A 22527-nucleotide genomic window follows, 5' to 3' on the forward strand; every position below is an offset into this window, starting at 1 on the left:
CTCCGGTGCTCCTCCCTCCGAGTCTGCTCCCAGGATTTACTCACCAATCAGCTGCTTTTTCTTTAAAATCCACTTTCAGAAGAGTGTCCCTCGTAGGTCTGGTGCAATCCTGAAGGCACTGCCTCTTCCTCTCTTATTTTTTTAGGTTTGAGGAGGGAGGGAGAGATGGAAACACTACAGCAGTGTAATGTTTGGGGCTATTCCGTTCTTTGACAGTGAGTCCTCCTCAAATCCCTCCTGAGTCACGGTGCCTGTGGTGACTTCTCCCAGAATGCTTCAGTCACTTCTCACCAGTGCCCTCTGTTGGATGCTCTTCCTCCTGTTGAGCACAAGAGTCCTTCTCCTCAATTCCTGCCTGAGTCACGGTGGCTGCGGTGATTTCTCCCAGAATTTTTTTTTTGAAAAATATACTTTATTCATAAAATATCTGGAAGAACCTTCCAAAATCACCATCACAAAAGTACAATCAGATTCAACTTTTACACATTTATCACAAGGTGCATCAATACAATCAATGAATATTACAATCATTTCAATATGGTCAATGAAGACAATCAGACAATGGTATTGGAGTTATCAACATACATCATGTTGCACTCTGATGTGCTTCAATACATTTATAATACAATTAGTATTCACTGCATACATTCATTTTGAGCTGTACAGCCCGAGGGGCTCTCAACAGTTCCCAGTCCCTCGGTGCACTGTGGCAGAAAGGTCTTAGACAGCGACCTTTCCCTGTTGCGCCTTTGCGGTGGCTTTAGTGCGTCCCTCAGCACGTAGTCCTGGACCTTGGAATGTGCCAGTCTGCAACACTCGGTCGAGGACAACTCTTTGCGCTGGAAGACCAACAAGTTTCGGCAGACCAAAGAGCATCTTTCACCGAGTTGATGATCCTCCAGCTGCAGTTGATGTTTGTTTCGGTGTGTGTCCCTGGGAACAGCCCATAGAGCACAAAGTCCTGTGTCACAGAACTGCTTAGGGTGAACCTCAACAGAATACACTGCATCTCTCTCCAGACCTTCTTGTTCACCTCCTTGTGGATTGTGCCTTTGCAAAGAAGGTGATTTCTCCCAGAATGCTTCAGTCACTTCTCAACAGCACCCTCTGTTGGATGCTCTTCCTCCTGTTGAGTGCAAGAGTTCTTCTCCTCGATTCTCTCCTGAGTCGCGGTGGCTGCGGTGACTTCTCCCAGAATGCTTCCGTCACTTCTCACCAGCGCCCTCTGTTGGACATCTTAAACATCCACTACCGACACACAAGATGCGCTGCAGCAACTTATCAAGTCTCTTTCAAAAGCACTTTCAAACCCATGACCACTACTATCTAGATGGACAAGGGCAGCAGACACATGGGAACACCACCACCTGCAAGTTCCCCTCCAAGTCACTCACCATCCTGACTTGGAAATATATCATCATTCCTTCATTGTCGCTGGGTCAAAATCCTGGAACTCCCTCCCTAACAGCACTGTGGGTGTACCTACACCGCATGGACTGCAATGGTTCAAGAAGGCAGCTCACCACCACCTTCTCGAGGGCAATTAGGGATGGGCAATAAATGCTGGCCCATGTCCAGTGAAAGAATAAATGAAATAAAGACAGTCAACACAGATTACTTCAGGGGAAATAGTTATCGATAAATCCGTTCAGAGTTTTTTGAGTATTCAACTACTGAGATGGATAAGGGGAAACAAGTGGTTATGGTGACTTTGGATTTTGAAAAAAACATTCAATAAGGTGCCACAGAAGAGGTTATTATAGAAAATTAAGACACATGGAACTGGGGATGAATTAGCATGATTTTAGGATTGGCTAATCAACATAAAACAGAGGGACGTTGTCAGGTTTGGAGGCTGTAAGTAATGGGGTATTGCAAGGATCAGTATTTCGGCCTTGGCTATTTACTTAATTAATTAATGACTTAGATGAGAGGACTGACAGCAACAGTTGGATAAGTTTGCTGACAAAACTAAATTAGACAGTTAAGTAAACGGTCTGGAGGGCACAAAGAAGGATAGAGACAGATTGGGCAAGAACATGGCAGAGGTAATACAATGTGGCTAAGCATGAAATTATCCACTTTGGTAGAAAAATAAAGAAGCATAATTTCTAAATGATCAAAGACTGGGAAACGTTTGCATCCTTGTACATGAATCACAAAGTTAACATGCAGGTAGAACAAGCAATTGGGAAGGCAAATGGTACATTAGCTTTTATTACATGAGTAAAGAAATCTTACTACAATTATATGGGACATTGGTGAGGCGACACCTGGAACACAGTGCAGTTTTAGTCACCTTACCCGTTGGACATAGTTGCCCTAGAGGCGATGCTTTCAATGTTCACTGGGTTCCTGGGTTAAGGGGAATGTTCTATAAAAATAGATTGATTAGACTAGGCCTATATTCCCTGGCAATTAGAAGAATAAGGGGTTATCTAATTGAAACATATAAAATTTTGAAGGGGGTTGGTAGGTTAGATGCTGAGAAATGTTGCCCCTAGCAGATGAATTCCCCCTCCTGGGGAGATGGTGGTGTAGTAGTAATGTCATTGGACTAGTAATCCAGAGGCCCAGGCTAATGCTCTGGGGACACAGGTTCAAATCCCATCACGACAACTGGTGGAATTTGTATTCAGTTAATAAATATGGAATATAAATCTCGTCTTAGCACTGGTGACCATAAAACTATCAATGATTGTTGTATAAATCTATATACTTTAGGGAAGGAAATCTGCTGTACTTACCTGGTCTGGCCTACATGTGATTCCACCCACAGCAATGTGTTTTACTCTTAAGTGCCCTCTGAAATGGCCTTGCAAACTACTCAGTTCAAGGGCAATCAGGGATGGGCAACAAATGTTGGCCCTGCCAGCGATGCCCAAATCCCATGAAAAAATAAAAACAAAGTCAGTCTCAGGATAAGTGGTCGGCCATTTTGGCTGAGATAAGGAGAAAATTCTTCACTCAGAGGGTTGTAAATCTTTGTAATTCTCTACTCCGGAGAGTTGTGGATGCCCAGTTGTTAAGTACATTCAAGACAGGTCGATGGATTTTTGGGAATTAAGGGATATGGGTAGTGTGCGAAGATGGAATTGAAATAGAAGAACAGCCATGAAATTGTCGAATGGTGGAGCAGGCTTGAAGGCCTAAATGGCCTACTTCAGATCCTATTTTTTATGTAGGTTGTATCTGCTCCAGAAGTGTTTGATAGGGTAGTATAGAAGAACTATACTCTATATCTAACCTGTTTACACCATCAGTATAATCTCCAAAATCACTCACTGGGATAATTAATATAATGGACCCATTTTGTGCAGTTTTGAATCAGTTTGATATAAATGGGAGTCTAGAGTTTGAGACTGATAAGATCAGCCAGTCAGATTGACAGATAAAATGTGAACAATCAGCTCGTACGTATGGTTTCTTATACTTTTATTAACATAAAAAGTTAATGTTTCTCTAAAAACATTTTGCAATGCAAAAGTAGCTTCAGTTGCATAACTACCAATCTTTCAAGCAGCTAGGAAGTCCACTTCTGTTTTTTTTGTTCTAAACAGTTCACGGTTATTCAGAACTTTGTACATCTTTTGTTCTACAAACACATTCTTAAACTACAAAAATCCATGACACATGCAGTGCTTTGGTCAGCTGCAACTCACTGAAATAATTATATAACAATATGGTTGACTACCCTGGGAGTCCCAAATCACACATCATGCAGGCGTTCCATTTTCCCTGGACTTCCCCTGGTCTTCACATGAGATTTCACCCTGTTTTAAATCAAAGTTAAAGGAATATAATAAATCAATGACAAATTAAACCAAACATGAAAGGTCACATGGATGAAACATGAGGAGAAGTGAAAGTACAGAGGTTAGTTGCTCCTGCCATGATTGTGACTGAAGCACTGAGGTGTGCAGAGCCAATGTTCCCAGTGTGATCTGCACTTAAGTTTGATGAGCTCAGTCAGGCCCTAACAATACAACAGGACTCAGTGCCCGAAATATCAGCCACAGCTCCTCCATGTGACTCCTGCTGGATTTGTGCGTGACCTTGCCTGTGTCCACACCCCTTATGTGCATGTTCTCAAGGGAAATTAGGGATGGGCAATAAATGCTGGCCAAGCCAGCGATGCCCACATCCATGAACGAATTTAAAAAGTGTCCACGTCTGTGTTCACATGTGTCTACATGCATCTATGCATGTGTGTGTCTGCCTGAATCCACATGTACATCTGCATCCACATGAAAGTGCCTGTATCTGTGTGAACACTGTGAGATGCAGGACATAAGGAAGACTTGTGTACTTTTCTCTGAATGGTGCCTTTGGATTCTCTACATCCATATGAATTGCTGAAACAAGCAAATGATTCCTTACTTTAATATCTCATCTTAAAGACAACACAGCATTCCTTCAGTACTGCACTGCCTGGCCAGCCCATATACATAGTCAAGTCTCCGAGTGGAGCATGAATCTATAAGCTCTGATTCCCTCAACAGTGCGACTAAACCAAGCTGACCGAGGAGGGGGGAAGGTTGCACTTTTGGAAGGGCAGAACCTAGGGAGAGCCACACTGCCAATGCAGCAGTGCATACAAGAAATTAAGGCATTTCTCAAGGAGCAGAGAGGTTCTCCCAGTTTCTTGACTAACATTCATCACTCAACATCACAAAACACGTTTATCTCACCACATAACATGTACAGCAAAGATGCATGCCATGTGGCCTAACAGGTCTATGACAGCATTAATGCTCCAGAGGATGTTCCGCCCACCCTATCAATGTATCCTTCTCTCTCTTTCTTCCCGTGTGCTTAACTTGGTTCTTCTTCAATGCATTGATCCCATTCGGCTGAACCATTCTTGATGATAGTTCCACATTCTAATCACTGTCTGGATAAAAACAGTTTCCCTGAGCTCTCTACTGGATTTTGTACTGACCACCTTAAATGTAAAGGTCTTTATTTTCTGGTCTTACCCACAAATGGAAACATCATTTCTACATCTACCCAGTCACTTTTGTGATTTTACAAACTTTCCATCAGGTCACCCGAGTCTTCTCTTCGCTTGAGAAAGGGGCGCCAGCCTGTTCCCTTTCTGTGTTGTTTGTGGGAGTTTGTGGTGTACAAATTGGCTGCCAATTTACCCAATTGCAACTACACTTCAAAAGTACTTGATGAAACACTTTGAGACATCCTGAAGGCATGAAAGGTCCTGTATGAATGCAAGTTTGTTCTTTTCTACTCTAAAATGTGACAGTGCCTTGTGAAGAAGAGGGAGGAAGAGTTGGTGAAATATTTACCTTTACCTGTTTAAGGACATTGTGAATTTCCTCCATAACTGATGATAGTTTCTTGCTGGTATTAGTTAGCTGTTGTTCCAAGCGTAGCTTCGCCTCCTCATAAACCTTCAAGTTCTCCTCAGCACGTGTCAGGGTTTTCTTACTTTCTTTTAGCTCCAATGACAGACTTTTGCTCATAGTCTCCAGGTTGGATATCTGCTTTGTTCGGTCTTCTACATAAAGCAAAAATAAGGTGAACTGGTAGATTTTCCCTCGGATTTACTCACTGATAGTCTAGGATCCAAGTGCTATCCAGACAGTTTGTACACAATCCTAGCTTGCATATCACTGTAAACAACTGCACATCAAATGACTGACAAGGTAAAAACGTTAACACGCCGTAATGAAGCGTCCAGAAATTATATATCATTAGCACTTTATGTAAGTTGTTTAAGTTGCAAGAAAGATGGATTTTTCCTCTCTCTAAGCCCCTTATTCTCAGTTATTTGTTTTTTTTTCCTTCCACCTCCTATGATGGATTAGCACATTTAAGGACTTCAACAGCTTGTTTATTATTCCCTCCCCAATTTCTTTCTTCCACACTTAATTACATTATATGAAGTATCTTTTTCTCCCCTACCTCTCTGCAGTAGATTTGTATCTTTCTGAAACTGTTTACATAGTTACACATTATTTACAGCACATTAACAGACCATTTGGCCCAACTAGTCTACGTTGGTGTTTATACTCCACATGAGCCTCGTCCCTTTTCTCTTAATTTTTCTTTATTCATTCGCAGGATGTGGGCTTCGCTGGCTGGACCAGTATTTGTTGCCCATCCCTAGTTGCCTGTGAGAAGGTGGTGGTGAGCTGCCTTCTATTCTTTTCTCCTTCGTATGTTTATCTAACTTCCCCTTAAAAGCATCTCCTGCTCCATGTGGTAGTGAGTTCCACATTCTAACTCTGGGTAAAGAAATTTCCCCTTAATTAACTATTGGATTTATGAGTGACAAGTTTGTCATGGCCCCTCGTCCAAGTCTTGCCCACAAGTGGAAACATCCTCTCTATGTCGACATGCCCTCTATCACCCCTCAGTCATTTTGCTGCTGGAGAAAAGAGCCACAGCCTGTTCAGTCTTTCCTGAAAGGTCACTTCAGTTCTGGTATCATTCTGGTAAACCTGTTTTGTGGTTTCACCAGTGCTTTTATATCCTTTTCATAACATAACAGAACTGTTCACAGTTCCATAAACATTTAAAATAATTTCTTTGCTTTTCTATCTATCCTACGAGAGATTAGCCTCATACAGTTGTCATAGCAATTTTTTTTATTCGCTCATTGGGCATGGGTGTGGCTGGCTAGGCCAGCATTTTATTGTCCATCCCTAATAACCCTTGTTCAGAGTGCATTTAAGAGTACATTGCTGGTGTGGGTCAGGAGTCACATGTAGGACAGACCAGGTAAGGACAGCAGATTTCCTTCCCGAAAGGGCATTAGTGAACCAGATGGGTTTTTACAACAATTGACAATGGTTTCATCATTAGACTTCTCTCATTGCCGATTTTTATTGAATTCAATTCCACCATCTGCCTTGGCAGGATTCAAACCCGAGTCCCTGGAGCATTACCAGTCCAGCGACAATACCACTACGCACGCCTCCTTCTGGACATCTCCAATAGCCAGTTGGCCATTTATCAATTCTGAGCTGATCATTAAAGCACTTCATAAACATCACATCTTCAGCACCAGTATAGATATTAACCTCCTCACCAACACAAAGGCTTATTTTAAACAACATGCTTGCTAGGATTTTTAATAAACAGGAAGAATTGGGTTATTAGATTTGTATGTTCTTTTGATGCTTGCTTGTGACTGATATTACCACAGCATGAAAGCACGGTATAGATGTAGTTATACATGCAGGTAAATGGAGTTCCCATATTGCATCTAATTCTCTCTCATAACTAGACTACAATGGCTGAAATTCCCCAGCTCCCAAAGCTCGGACTGAAGCAAAACTCAAGATGCAAGTCCCAGAGAGGCAGCTTTCTGTGAAGAAAAAAGGATTTATAAAATTAAATGATTATCACCTAATTTTAAGTTTTTTTGTGTATTAAATGGTATGTGGGATAGTTAGAATATTGTTTTTTGTTCATAGAATCATGCAGCACAGAAGATGTTCATTTGGCCCATCCGTGCATATGCCCAGTCTTTGGGAGAGCTATAGTTCACTCTCCTGCTCTTTTCCCTGCAAACCCCCACAAATTTTTCCTTTTCAAGTATTTATACAATTTCTTTACTATTGAATTTCTTAGGTTCAATTCCCATTTGGTTTGGGTTTGACACAAGCCAGGTAGGTCCAAGCTTTGCACATGACTTGGCTAAGTACTGATCCAAACAAATTTCCAGAAAGGTCCATCAGTTCGATTCACCGTAAGCACTTTGCTGGGTAATGCAATCCAATGAGACTGAGGTGGGGGAAATCAGCTGTATATAAAATTTATACTAGCTCACATTGGAAAGATATCAAAATTAATCAGGGATCCTGACTGCTGTCTTGTGTGGACACTGAATGAAGATGAGATGGAATTGTGTCCTCTACAATTAACTGCCTACTGGCACTCACTGTCTATAATGTTTAAATGATGTCCACTTGGGTAACATGATGGAAACCTCAAGGAACTGTACCCCAAGAGTCAGCATCTTTACAAGGGAAGAAAATTGGGGTCACAGGGAGCTGATGGAGCTCACCTGCAGGGTGAAGAAATTGTGCATCTTTAGGCTGATCACATACACAATCAACTATCTTAACAAATCATGTTCCCACCTTTCTCTGTAGCAGCATTGCTTGTTTGCTATTCATGTATACCCACAATCACACACACCCATTTTCTTACCCATCTTGCCCTCCAGTGCCTGTACTTTCAACTCCATTTCCGCCCGAGTCTTTTCACTTTTTTGTAATTTTTGCAGCAAACTCCCCACGTCCACCATCGCTCCATTATAAACGATTAGATTGCTGCTTTCTGCCCCGTCGCTGGATTCTGGTTTCACTGTTAAACTAGGCAACAAGAGTTTGTTTCCTACAATAAATGCATAAAGAAGCATGTCATCTCTGGGACCTGGGTTCAAATTTAGCCAATAACAATGGAACAAAAATCACTACTTTTATGGAAAATGAACTTGGACAGTGTAGAGAGAGTTTTACTCAGTATCTAAACCAGTGATGTACCTGTCCAGGGAGTGTTTGATGAGGACAGTGTAGAGGGGACTTTACTCGGTATCTAAACCCATGCTGTGCTGCCCTGGGAGTGTTTTTGGGGTAGTGTAGAATGAGCTTTACTTTGTCTCTAACCTGTGTTGCACATGTCCTTGGAGTGTTTAATTGGAGAAAGTTGAGGGAGCTTTACTCCTGGTCATTGTCAGAACAGATGTGAGGGAGACAGGGAAATTGGGAGAAGGGATATGTTCTTAGAGAAAGCAAGGTGGGAAGAAGTATTTGGAGGTAGTTGTGGGCTCATAGAGTATATTAGTGGACAGTCTATCCCCAGAATGAAGGTAGAAAAGTAGAGGAAGGGAAGAATCAGAGATGATTCATGTGCATGGAGGTGTGGAAATTAGAAACAAAATGAATTTCTCCAGCTCAGGGCAACTACTAGAAACAGAACCTACTCTGGCCCACTTCCTCACCTATTTTTCTAGTACAGATTACTGTGTCAAACTTGCTTGCTATTCTTGCCCACACTGCAAAATATTTTCATTTTATATTTTAAACTCGACAAGTGGATGCGTTCTGCCTTCTTCCACTGGGGGCAGAAGCACAAAGGCTGCTACAGATCCTGTGATTCCTGGGGTAACATTGGGTGCTCACAACTCTGAAATATCTCCTCAGATTCACCTGGAATCCTTCACCCTGAAGGGTATGACCAAGTAATTTGGCTGGCTAAATACTAATGAGTGTAATGATGCAGACACTAAAATCCCCCTCACTCCTCTTCTTGATGTTGTGGACCATTCTAATATTGTTCAACCTCACACACATACTAGCTTGCCCAGTACAGTCAGTCAGATAATACACCAAGGATCGGCTGGGATAAAAACCATTGCGTCTAGACCACCATCCCAACAATCATCTACTTCAAGGATAAAAACAAAAAGCTAAAAGCTACTGCGGATGCTGGAAATCCAAAACAAAAACAGAATTACCTGGAAAAACTCAGCAGGTCTGGCAGCATCGGCAGAGAAGAAATCAGTTAACGTTTCGAGCCTTCATGAAGGCTCGAAACGTTAACTGATTTCTTCTCCGCCGATGCTGCCAGACCTGCTGAGTTTTTCCAGGTAATTCTGTTTTTATCTACTTCAAGGAGTTCTTTCTGATCTCTGCCCTATATTTGCTCCTCACTCTGTGACCCATAGCACTCAGCACCTCCCTTCTCCACCACTGTCTCCTATACTGCCTACCCAAGAGCATGGAAGAAAAGCAGACAATCAGAAGATAGACACAATCACAAGACAGAAACAGAAAAAGCTATTAGACAAAAGGAAGCAGAAACAAACTGGAGAGAAAGAAAGAGTAGCATAAGAATGACTGGGACAAGAGAGACAGACCATGTTCTCCAATATTCCCACCCAGGTAAAAGTATATATATATATATATATGTAGTGGCTTTTGTTAATTTAAATTTGCTCTAAATGAAGTTTTAAAATCACACTAAACAAACAATATTGGTGAATTCCAGGCTGAAATTTATTACAAAAACAGAATTACCTGGAAAAACTCAGCAGGTCTGGCAGCATCGGCGGAGAAGAAAAGAGTTGACGTTTCGAGTCCTCATGGCCCTTCAACAGAACAGAACAGAACAGTTCTGTTGAAGGGTCATGAGGATTCGAAACATCAACTCTTTTCTTCTCCGCCGATGCTGCCAGACCTGCTGAGTTTTTCCAGGTAATTCTGTTTTTGTTTTGGATTTCCAGCATCCGCAGTAGTTTTTTGTTTTTATCTCGGAAATTTATTATTGTACTTCAACTTGGAAACTAAGATTGAAGCTCAATACCCATAGTGCAAGACATCGAAGAAAAACAAAGGAGTTATTAGCTGTTACCTTTCTTGGGGTTTAAAAGCCTGTAGACTGTAGAAGGAAAGAGTGAAGGAAGTAAGCAATGTAGCAAAAATTGAGTCATTCTGGAGGTAGCTTATGGGCTGTCTTTATCCTGTACCTCTTAGTTTAAAAACAAGAGCTTTCAAAGAGCAAAGAGACCAATCCCTAAACCGTTTCTGCAAATATATGACTTCAATGCTTTGGATCTGCATGAAGTATATCAGCCAACAGTACTGATAACATGTCTCTGAAAACACAAAACTGAGCAGAACCAAGTGTTACATACAATTAGCATGTACCTCTGGGTTACTAAGCCACAATATTTTTTGATTGTGTTAGCTTCAATATAGCTAGCACTTGCCAGACACCCAACATGCCTTAATGTATACATTATGAAGTTGATTGTTCAAAGTCCTAACTCTCTGATTGATTCAGGGAGACTGGTTTTATGGACATAAGAATTGGATAACTTCATGGTTTTGAACTAATGGTAACAGGTCAAGAGGTAAAATGCAACTCAGTGGGCATGATACCAAAGAAATTCCAAGAAAGACTGAAACCATAAAGGTACTGGCAGCTACTCTTTTTGAGAAGTGTTGATCTATTTGATTTTTCAAAGTTGCAAAGAATGCAAATTTAAAGGTATTCAACTGATGGTTTTAATCTTTCAAACTGTAGTGACTAATAAACTGGCAGCTAGTGCTAATTTCTGTGAATAACTCCATTCAGGAGTGAACTGTTGAGTCCTCTCATCTGTTACAGAAGTTGTCTGGTATGAATGTTATTAGCTATCTGATGTAGCGTGGGCATGTACTGGAAATCCTAGCTACAAGCTCAGAAACAATAAATCAGACCCGTTCATCCAGGGAACACAATTCCCACATTACTACAGGCACGAAATCAAGCTTCAGTTTATAGCTTGTCTGTAGGAACTGGCTCTTATTTAGAGCATAAGGAAAAATATCTTGAGAAGATTAGACTTTTGAAAGAGTTCCACGACTGTTAGAGCCTGGAACAGTTAGAGAAGGTGCATTACCCAACAAATTATCAGATTCCACCTCACTCTCTGGCACTTTTGCTTCATCTTTTGAGCCATCGGTTAGCTTCCTGTACAGGCAAGAGTCTCGCAGCACCACTTTACTGATTAACTTCTTAACCTGCAAATAAAAATAAAAAACACGTGATTACTACAGGAAAACTGCTAATTATTCCCTTCCCTACTTTTGAAGGTCTTGATTCTTGCTGAGTTGTTCCACTGGCAGCTCGTCACTACCTCCTGTGTTACTATTGGTCAGATATGAAGCTAGATAGGAAATGTACTCAGGCAATTCAGCTATGGGAGGCATCATGCTATATCAGCACAGCACAAATCACTGCACCGCAATTAGGAGTGGTTGAATTTGCCCTCTCCAGCTCAAGGACAGGAACCAAACATTGCCCCAGCTGTGATCAGCTAACCCAGGAAAGACTTGGACAAGGTGGGAATCTCCCAGTTTTTAAGACTGAGCTAGATATCGACTTCACCAATGGAGACATCGAGGGAGTGTAAAATTACTGATCAGAACCAGTTATTGGACAGCAGAAATAGGAGCCCCAATTTTTTTCTTTCCCTAGTCCAGAGGTACAATAATTTGTGACTGTAAATATTTCAACAAATTTTTCCCAGGGAGCTATTTGGGATTTGGGTTCTGCCAGACTGTTTGGCTCTGAATTTGCGTACAGTTTATTCATGACTCAGTTTCATTTTACTTTACTGTGGACTGTGTTAGTGGCTGCAAAGTGCTACATCATTTGGACATATCCCAGACTGTGATACTGTTGCAAATATCTAGTTCACAGTTCATGTCTTTTAGAATATAACTTGCAATTTTAAGAATTAAAAGTTTAACTGCAGAAAATAGGATAAATGCCATGAAAGCAAGCTTGGAGCTTATTATACTTAAAATGTTGGGGCCATGTTGTCTTAAGAGGTTAATGGCTACAAATGGCAAGGTAATTAAAATGCTGGGCTTTAAAGATTGCCAGGACACCTAAAGAAACGGCGGTTTTAAAGGTGACCCATGTTTGTTTAATACAGTCCGACTAGAAGAGATAGAGCTATCAAACAGCAGTTGGGCTTATCCTGCTGGAGAGCTGGAAACTCAATGTCTGCAGCGCTTGCAAACAAGTGCAGCTTAAAGAGATGTTTTTGTTTTACAGCTTGGAGCTAAATTAGTTTAAAAGCATTCAGTGAGCCCTGAAAGGTTGCTAAACCCATTTACTTCATCAGATCAAAGAAGAAATTGTAAATGAGGGATAGTTAATTTAAAGGTCAGTTTGAGGACAGCCCCTAGCAGGCTATGTCATCATTGAGGTGCGTGGAGCTTAAGAAGGTTCTCTGGTTTTAATTTATCTGACTGTATGTTGGGAGAGAAAGTTGGACTTGACGCAGTTTGCAGCTCACTGAGAGCAGATAGCCAAATTAAATGATAGATAGACCTGTACTGTAAGCAGAGTAAAATACTAACTTCATCAATGACTGCATGGAAGGTGGGTGAGGCTTAATCTCAGTTTGAATCTTGTGAGAGAACAGAAGTTTGAAGATTGCCTAGTTTGAAGCTAGTGGGAGAAACTACAATGAGCCTCAAAGAGTCTTATTGTAAAGTAAAATAATCAGCTGAATTAGCTTGGAAGTATTGAAAAGTAACCAGAACAAGTGACTAAGGCAGTCAAAAGATGGTAAATGAAAGTTTTATCTCTGAGAATAGTTGGAGCTGAAGAGAATTCTCCAGAGGATTGTAGCACACTTATACTTCCTGCTAATACTTCCGACAGAATTAAATAACTTTAAGATTGATGTAACTTAGAGAATTCTTGGGGGAAATAAGAAGTAAACCGCAGCATATAACATTGGGAGTCATAAACCACATTGTTACATTAATGGCGCTTCTTTTGTTTAAATCTTTTACATACAATAAAGTTTGTTCTGTTTAAAAAAAAGTAAAATCTTGTGATGTAATTCTATTGGTTAAAACAAGGTGTTCCAATTTCTTTTTAAATGTTAATAGTCCCTAACTGGATCGTAACAATACTGTAAACTCAATTGTGTATAATAAACAGAAGAGGTATTGTACCTGTGCACGTGAAAGATGGAGTCCGAGAGTGTAGATGATTTCTTCAAGATCTTTCTCAAGCAGAAAACCACAGTAACTTTGATCAAAATAAACAAAGGCGAGAAGAAGATCCTTGTTGTGTGTGAATAGCTGTTTCTTTTCCTTAAAGAGTAAAGACAAGTGCAGTCAGATTTTATAGGTGATCAGTGATTTTAGCCTGGAAAATGTGATGATTTTTGTCCTACATACCAATATACGAATTAGGAGCAGGAGTGGGCCACTCGGCCCCTTGAGCCTGCTCCGCCGTTCAATAAGATCATGGCTGATCTGAATGTAACCTCAACCCCACATTCCTGCCTTACTCCCGGTAGTTTCATCCCTTTCTTAATCAAGAATCTATCTAGCTCTGCCTTAAAAATATTCAAAGACTCTGTTTCCATTGCCTTTTGAGGAAGAGAGTTCCAAAGACTCTCAATCCTCAGAGAAAAAACTTCTCCTCATCTCTGTCTTAAATGGGCAATCCTTTATTTTTAAAAAGTGACTCCTAATTCTAGATTCTCCCACAAGAGGAAACATCCTATCCACATCCACCCTGTCAAGACCCCTCAGGATCTTAAAGGTTTCAATTAAGTCGCCTCTTACTCTTCCAAATTCCAGTGGATACAAGCCTAACCTATCAAACCTTTCCTCATAAGACAACCCACCCATACCTGCTATTAGTCTAGTGCTCTGAACTGCTTCTAATGTATTAATATCTTTCTTTAAATAAGGAGACCAGTACTCAACACAATACTCCAGATGTGGTCTCACCAATGCCCTGTACAACTGAAACATAACCTTCCTACTTTTGTATACATTCCCCTCACAATAAATGATAACATTCTATTAGCTTTCCTAATTACTTGCTGTACCTGCATACTAACCTTTGTGACTCGTGCACTTGGACACCCAGATCCCTCTGAATCTCAGAGCTCTGCGATCTCTCACCATTTAGATAATATGCTTCTTTTTATTCTTCCTGGCAAAATGAACGATTTCACATTTGCCCACATTATACTCCATTTGCCAGATCTTTGCCCACCTGTCATACCCAGTGAAGGCATGTCCTATTAATAACTTCAAACATGGACTGTGTTCATATATAATTGCTCAGAATAGTTTTTCATTTAAAAAAAAAGGTCACTGACAAGACTGCTTAAGATGGTTGCCAGGGTCAGGTGACTTTTGGCAATTTCTGCCTCAAACCTCCAGCAAGTTCCTGATTGAATAACTGGGTGGGGCCTCCCGCTTGAATGGACATGTCCAGACGGTAACCCTCAGTGGAAGTCATACCTGCCATTGTTTGTAGTTTATTCCAAACTCAGAATCAATGGACTGCCAGACTCCACGTCTCCAAGCTTACACTTCAACAAAACGGAGCTGAAGAGGTCAGTTCCCCACAAGGCAATGCAAAAGGCCACCATCTATCTCCTGTTGTGAGTAATGGCTTCAGACTTCGAAACATTCTGGGTGGACAATACTAGTACTGGTCATGTGACCAAAACCAGCCTGGGATAACGAGTTTATTATCTGAAGACCTAGAATGACCTGCACAGTCGGAGGAGAACCTCAAGCTGCAGAACAGTAGCACTAAAAGACAGCACCATCCTTGCCTCTAAGAATAGGAGGCTGTAAAATCTTAAATGCCTCCCAGCCTGATTCCTAAGTCCAAGTTCACCTATAGAGAAATTGGACATCCTGATATGAAAACCACAGCCACTTTGGGATCTAAACATTCATCTCTTTGAGGGAATGCTGCAATAATCCTAATTTCTGACACCAGCTTTTTGACTTCATCTAAACTTGAATTCAAGACTGGAGATGGCTACTTTCTTTACAGGGTCCACAACGATTGTTCTCCTCCAACGAACCAAACACGAGAACTGTGAGCTAATCTTTTGTTTAAAACTTGTAAAAGTACACTATTCTAACTTGATTTTTTTTTCTCTCAGGCATGTTTGTGTGTGTGCACGTGAGAGATTGCTGAGTGATTGACATAGCGTTTAAATTTTCGGGGTAAATGTGTGAATAAATAATCCTCTTTATTTAAACCCACGAAAGCTTGCTTCCGTTATTCAAACTGACTATACATTCAAAGGGGCTAGGACACACACACACACACACCTTCCTTTGTAAAACCACACTGATTATGGGTAGTAAGGGAAATGATACAAGGGTTTCAGTTCTCTCCTGATTCTGGCCATAACAAACCCTTAGCCTGTATTTTCACTAAGACTGTTCAGTGTGCTGGTAATAGCACACAACTGGGACAATCACACTGTAATGCCCAGTAAAGGCATGTCACGTTCATAAATTTTAAAACATAAACTGTACTCAGTGTTGAATTTTCTAGCACTGACTTTTCTTTTCAAAACGGACAATGATAGGCTGCACAAGATGGCCACCAGGGAGTCACCTGTCTGTGGATTCAAAAACTGCCACATTATCTCAAAATGAGCAAAGGACATATCCCAGACTGGAGGTGTCACTATCCAGCTCCTGAAACCATCCAGAAAGATATTTCCTGACTTGAATGGGTCGTTCTGAAAACAAGACAGTGAATGCTGCAAACCCCCAGGATTCATGTCTGCAAATGAAAGCACAGGTTGTGGCTTAATAACCCAAGCCCAGCACTATATTTGGAAAGGGGAACTGTGAGAAACTGCATAGTAAGGCAGCAATATTGGTCTGCCTATTTCAATCTTTAAGTGCTGTCTGCATGACAACTGAACAACTGCAGAAACAGCAGCAGCAGCAAAGACAGCAACACCTACGCCTTAAGAACTGGACACTATGATTCTGTAAGGTCCCCAAGCCTGTTCCTTTTCGAGTCCACCAATATAGCTAACCGACCACCTGTTAACAAGACTACAGGTAGCTAACTCTGTGATCTGCAGAAAGTCTATCTCTTCGAGAAAATCCTGCAACAACTCTCAGACTTCAACAATTGAATTCATCAAACTACACAAGTGAAAATCCGCGACTTCGTTAGGCGTGTGTGTTTTCCGAGATTAGCAAACAACTGAATTATGAACTATCCTTTTGTTTAGAACTTGGAAAAGTACACGACTTTCTTTCACTGTATTTTATTTGAGAGAATGCATGTGTGTGCACACACTTATGTAAGAGAGTGGGTGAGTGACAAAGCATTAAGATTTTTTGTGTGAATGCGTGAATAAATAATTCTCTTTATTTATTTAAACCCATGTAAAGCTTGCTGCTGGTTACTTAAATTGTCCTCACACTCAGGGGTTAAGAAATACACACATCCTCTTTTTCAAAAACACACTGATCACAGGCAGTAAGGGAAAGGAAGGGAACAGGTGTTTCAGTTCTCTCTCATCCCTGTCCGTAACACACACTGAAACCAGTATAAGTTTTGTGTAATACTCTCAATTCATCGGCAAAAGTTGTCAATTCACCGTTGGTTCTCCTATCACCATGACCACCAGTGGCACAAATGCACCCATCAAAACCTTACTATTAGGAGTTCAAAATACTTTCTCGAGACACAAGCCAAGTTTGAATGGTCAAATTTTGTGATAGCCCTGGGTGGGAGTGGGGGATGTTTTTCTTAGTCCAAGTGTAGAAAAATTAACATGCATGCAACATCCCATTTCATCAAAAATCTGCTGACAGCAGTTACAAACTGAGTATGCACCTTCTCTTTAGAAGTGTTTTCTCTAGATCTCCTTGTTCCTTCCCCTCTGTCATCCTTTCGATCTCTGTCATTCTCTTCCTCATCTCTATCTGTTGAGAACAAATCAAATAAAATATCTCAAATGAACTTGTCCATAGTAAATTAGATTATATTGACAAGAGTGTAATATCATTTAATGGATGATGCATTATTCAGCTGTCAAGGTGGAGCTATGTTTAAGGTCTCCCTGTCACTATAGGCAGGCAGGCTAACATGATAATCAAACAGAGATGAGCTGTTCTTTACTCAAGGAAATATGAAGATTAGTTGTAAGTTTTTGTTTGCAGTTCAGAAGCAACAACACGTTACATTTTATATAGAAAAATGTCCCTAGGAGCTTCACAGAGTGAACAAAAAAGGAAAAATTATGAGCTAGGGTGAAATGTAAGGAGGGTTGACAAAAACCTTGGTTGATAGGATGGGTTTTAAGAAGCCTTAAAGGCAATGAGGAATCAAGACACGGTTGGGGCTGGGGGGTCCAGAGAGGAGAGCCCAGGTGACCGTGAAGACGGCAGCAGGGATGCATAGAAGGCCAGAGCTGTAGGGCTAACAGGTGAAAGGTGCTTTCAGAAACAGGGTAAGATGAGGCTTTAGAGGATTGAAGTAATATCCACAAAATATCGATGCAGAAACCAATGGCAGACTAGAAGTACTGGTGGTTGAGTGTGTGCAATGTGACGTCAAATAATGGAATTTTTAAGTGATGCATCACTGAAGTCCATGGAAATCGGTGGCGGGGGGGGCATTGGGGCAATGCTGGTTGGAGTCATACCTAGCAGAAAGGAAGATGGTTGTGGTTGGTGGAGGTCAATCATCTCAGTCCCAGGACATCTCTGCAGGAGTTCCTCAGGGTAGTATCCTCAGCCCAACCATCTTCAGCTGCTTCATCAATGGCCTTCCCTCTATCATAAGGTTAGAAATGGGGATGTTCGCTGATGATTGCACAATGTTCAGCACCATTTGCGACTCCTCAGATACTGAAGCAGTCCATGTCCAAATGCAGCAAGACCTGGACAATATTCAGGCTTGGGCTGACAAGTGGCAAGTAACATTCGTGCCACACAAGTGTAAGGTAATGACCATCTCCAACAAGAGAGAATCCAATCATCGCCCCTTGATGTTCAACACCATTACCATTACTGAAGCCCCCACTTTAAAACTTTCCTAAGGGGTTACCATTGACCAGAAACTGAACTGGACTAGACAGATAAATGCTGTGGCTACAAGAGCAGGTCTGAGGCTGGGAATTATGCGGCGAGTAACTCACCTCCTGACTCCCCAAAGCCTGCCCACCATCTACAAGGCACAAGTCAGGAGTGAGATGGAATGCTCCCTACTTGCCTGGATGAGTGCAGCTCTAACAACACTCAAGAAGCTTGACACCATCCAGGACAAAGCAGTCTGCTTGATTGGCACCACATCCACAAACATTCACTCCCTCCACCACCAACACACAGTGGCAGAAGTGTCTACCATCTGTAAGATGCACTGCAGCAATTCACCAAGGGTTCTTCACCAGCACCTTCCAAACCCACGACCACGACCGTCTAGAAGGACAAGGACAGCAGACACACGGGAACACCACCACCTGGAAGATCCCCTCCAAGCCACTCACCATAATTTGGAAATATATCTCCGTTCCTTCACTGTCGCCGGGTCAAAATCCTGGAACTCTCTTCCTAACAGCACTGTGGGTGTACCTACACCACATGGGCTGCAGCGGTTCAAGAAGGTAGCTCACCACCACCTTCTCAAGGGCAACTAGGGATGGGCAATAAATGCTGGCCTAGCCAGCAAAGCCCACGAATGAATAAAAAAAATACATGGGAAAAATGCGGTATGATTGTATGCAATGAGGGAGGGGTTTGGAAGCCAGGGATTAGCCACATTGATACGTGCAGAGAGGGAGGTATTGTAGTCAGATAGGCTGAGTCCCAAAAATATAAGGAAAGTAATTTATCTGCAAAGTTTGCTACATTCGTGTAAAAAATAATTTTTAGATCTCTATTTTGAGACATTGAGTGCAGGATATTTGAGTTTGAGAATAAAATGACTGCAATATACATTTGAAGGATAAAGCAATTTGATTGGTCTACTTTGTTTTCATCAGTTGCCACAATGACTGATTTTAAACGAATGAAGGTATGTCAGAGTTTGCCAAAAGTGAGTAACAGAAGTGAAACAGGAAATATGCTACATAGATTTGTATATCGTGTGATATTCCCGTCACACATCAGACTTTACACAGCAGACTAGCATATTTTCTGACTTTTTGTGTAAAGCCACAGATAAAATTTTACATAGCCTCACACCAATTGTATTAACCTTGTTTTCTCAAATTTTTGAGATCTTTTTTGCCAATATTTAAAAAGGGAAGTCCTCATGTCACAATTTTACAAACTTACATCAACATTTTATGATGGGTAAATCTCATCACACTGTGCACTACTATTGTATTTACTAACATTATAGAACCAAATATATCACAACTGAGCTCAACCCTGTCCTCACGTGCACTGCACAGGTAATGGAGCAGTCCATCAGGAGCAGGATCCCTGTCTGATTCCCCACCTCCTCATCCTTCAGCTTCTAAAGCCACGTGTAATACCAACAGATCCACCAGCATTCCTAAAACTTTTACCTTCTTCATCTTCATCCTCAGCATCTTCTACATCCAAAGGATCATAATCGTCCTGGTTTGTGCCATCTTCCATTTCCTCATCCTCCTTAGAGTCATCCCTTTTTCTTAAACTTTTCTCATCCTTGTCTTTTTCTTCTTTCTGCAAGGTTTCATTAAAATGCTTTGTTTAGTTTTACACCATTAAGTGAATTACTTTTCCAGTTATTGAACTTAACCACATTTAACATAAATCACCTGTATATAGAATGTATGTTACAGCTATCAATCAAAGAACACAGGTTAGATGATAAAAGGAACAGTCAAGGTGAACACAAACCAAACCTACTGCTGAGAACATTGAGAATGAGAAACTATGAGAGCACACAACACCAGATAGACAAATGGGCAGATAAAATGATAATTATCGCAACCCAGTTATCAGAATGTGGACTGCCCCGTCAATCAATTACACAAGTCAAGCAGGAGCTAGATGATTGCTGATGGAAGGGGAATATAGGCAGATGGGATTAGTCTGGTGAGAATGGAAATGCCACCTACAGGAACAGGGGCAGCCCACTGGTGTCTCGGCAACATAGGCTTGAGTCACGTTTTTGACATGTATGCTCATTCTTCAGGCGAGGTTAGATACTGAGTATTGATAAGTTTTTTTTGGCCACCGCCAAGCCTGATCAAATCCTCAATCTACCCTTCCACACTAGGTAATACCATCACTGTACACAAGTCCTGGTGGTATAAATAGTACTATAATTCTTAAGTAACTGAATTCATACCTTGTTTAACAGAAACACAAAGGTACTCATTCAACTGATTATGTTTTCAACACAGAGCCTATAAAACACAGTACCTTTCGTCCATCCCTTTCTTCTTTTTTATCTCTTTCATCTCCTGATTTTCTCCTTTTGGTTTTTGGCTCATTACTCTCTTCATCTTTTTCTTCTTTTTTCTCTCTTTCTTTTTTCTCTTCTTTACGGTCTTTCTTGTCCTTTTCTTTTTTATCGTCTTTATCTGGGAGAGTGACCAGTGCTTTATATATCCGATAACCAAAGTCCCTCTGTAACATTTCATTGAAGAGTTCAGCAAACAGGGAGACCTACAAGTAAAACAGTGCCAGGAAGAAATTCATTACATTGACATCAGGAATCACAGCAAGAGCACTATAATTGGCTTCCGTGTCCTTCCAGTGCAAGGAATGGAATTAATCCGAGTTCCGAAGACTGATTATTCAGATACTCCTGCTGGAACAGCCACGTATGTGGGTATGGTATCATAGTGGTTTTGTTACTAGACCAGTAATCCAGAGGCCTAGGCTGATGAAGAGGAGCTCAAATGTCATTACAGCATTTATAAATTCAGTTAATTAAATAAATCTGGAATAAAAAGCGAGTAATGGCAATCATAAAACAACCAGACTGTCATAAAGCTCCATCTGTTTCTTGAATGTCTTACAGGATATTCCTACATGGAAGGAAATCCTGTGAGGACAGACCCCATGATATTATATTCCATTGAGAATTAAAGCAAAACTCCAAGCGAAGGATGCACCATGCGGGGATAACTAAAAAAGAGAAAAGGTGTACAAAACTGCCAAGATTAGTGATAGACCAGAAGATTGGGAATTTTTTTTAAGGAAACAGCAAAGGGTGAATAAAAAATAAAAGGGGAAATTAGAATAGAAGTGTAAACCAGCAAGAAATATAAAAACAGACAATAAGAGCTTCTACAGCTACATAAAAGGGAAGAGAGTAGCTAAACGTTGTCCCTTAGAGGATCAGACAGCAAATTAAAAATGGGAAACAAGGAAACAGCAAAGATTTCAAACAAGTCTTTTGTATCTGCTTTCACGATAAAAGACGAAAAGCATCTCAATAGTAAAAAATCAAGGGGCAAAAGAAAGGGATGAACTAAAAGCAGGAAACTATAGGCCGGTTATCCTAACGTCTGTCATTGGGAAAATGCTGGAATATATTATTAGTAGTAGCAGGATATTTAGAAAATCAGACTATAATCAAGCAGAATCATGGATAGAGAACTGGCTAACTGGAAGCTGGGTCGGGGCAAATGTGTCACTTTTGGGTTGGCAAACTGTAACTAGGGTGCCAGAGCGATCAGTGCTGCGGCCTCCAATGCTCATGATCCAAGTCAATGACTTGGATGAAGCATTCAAAAACAAATTGGACTTATATGAAAAGGATGAATATGCAGGGTTACAGGGAGAAGGCATGAGAAAGGTACTAAGGGAACTGCTCACTTCCCTTTGGTGCAGACACAATGGGCCAAATGGCCGCCTCCTGGCACTGTAACAATTCTGTAAAGGGACTGACTGTATTGCAGCCAAATTTGCTGACCAAAGATAGGTAATGAAAGCAAGTTGAGGAGGAAAAAGATAGTATGCAAAGGTATGTAGATAGGCATTTGGAAGCACAGGACTTGAGTATTGCTGAAAAAAAGAGACATATTTTGTCAAAACTTTTCGTCTTGCACTCATCAGGACAATTTGTAAGAAAATGCCAGTGTCAAAAATTTGAGCAAGAGGTGAAGCTGGCTGTTTCACGCTGCTACTATGCAGTAGCAACGAGTGATATTCGTCACTACAACGATGCTGCCATCAAGCCAAAAAGACACTCGGCCTATCACACCCGAGTAATGTGGTGTATGAATTTCAGTGCCAGTGTGAT

The 22527-nt window shown here is 41.0% G+C and overlaps 1 protein-coding gene across 3 annotated transcripts in view; it reads right to left on the reverse strand.

The window, feature by feature from the left end:
* Positions 1-3418: 3418 nt before the first annotated feature.
* The window catches only part of ccar1 (cell division cycle and apoptosis regulator 1), a 131999-nt gene continuing 112890 nt past the window's right edge, over positions 3419-22527 (reverse strand). For 2 of the 3 annotated variants that reach the window (XM_078536017.1, XM_078536016.1), the window contains exons 18-25: positions 20697-20942; positions 19853-19991; positions 17173-17261; positions 13494-13634; positions 11417-11537; positions 8179-8364; positions 5304-5515; positions 3419-3773 (exon numbers count right to left, since the gene is read on the reverse strand). In XM_078536017.1, coding sequence (XP_078392143.1) covers positions 3717-3773; positions 5304-5515; positions 8179-8364; positions 11417-11537; positions 13494-13634; positions 17173-17261; positions 19853-19991; positions 20697-20942 — 1191 coding nt within the window. In that variant the 3' untranslated portion in view covers positions 3419-3716. The remainder of the gene's footprint in view (positions 3774-5303; positions 5516-8178; positions 8365-11416; positions 11538-13493; positions 13635-17172; positions 17262-19852; positions 19992-20696; positions 20943-22527) is intronic. The other variant, XM_078536018.1, reaches the window with a different exon arrangement.

Source organism: Cetorhinus maximus, unplaced genomic scaffold (assembly GCF_964194155.1).
Source record: "Cetorhinus maximus unplaced genomic scaffold, sCetMax3.hap1.1 HAP1_SCAFFOLD_826, whole genome shotgun sequence".
Taxonomy (NCBI): Eukaryota; Metazoa; Chordata; class Chondrichthyes; order Lamniformes; family Cetorhinidae; genus Cetorhinus; species Cetorhinus maximus.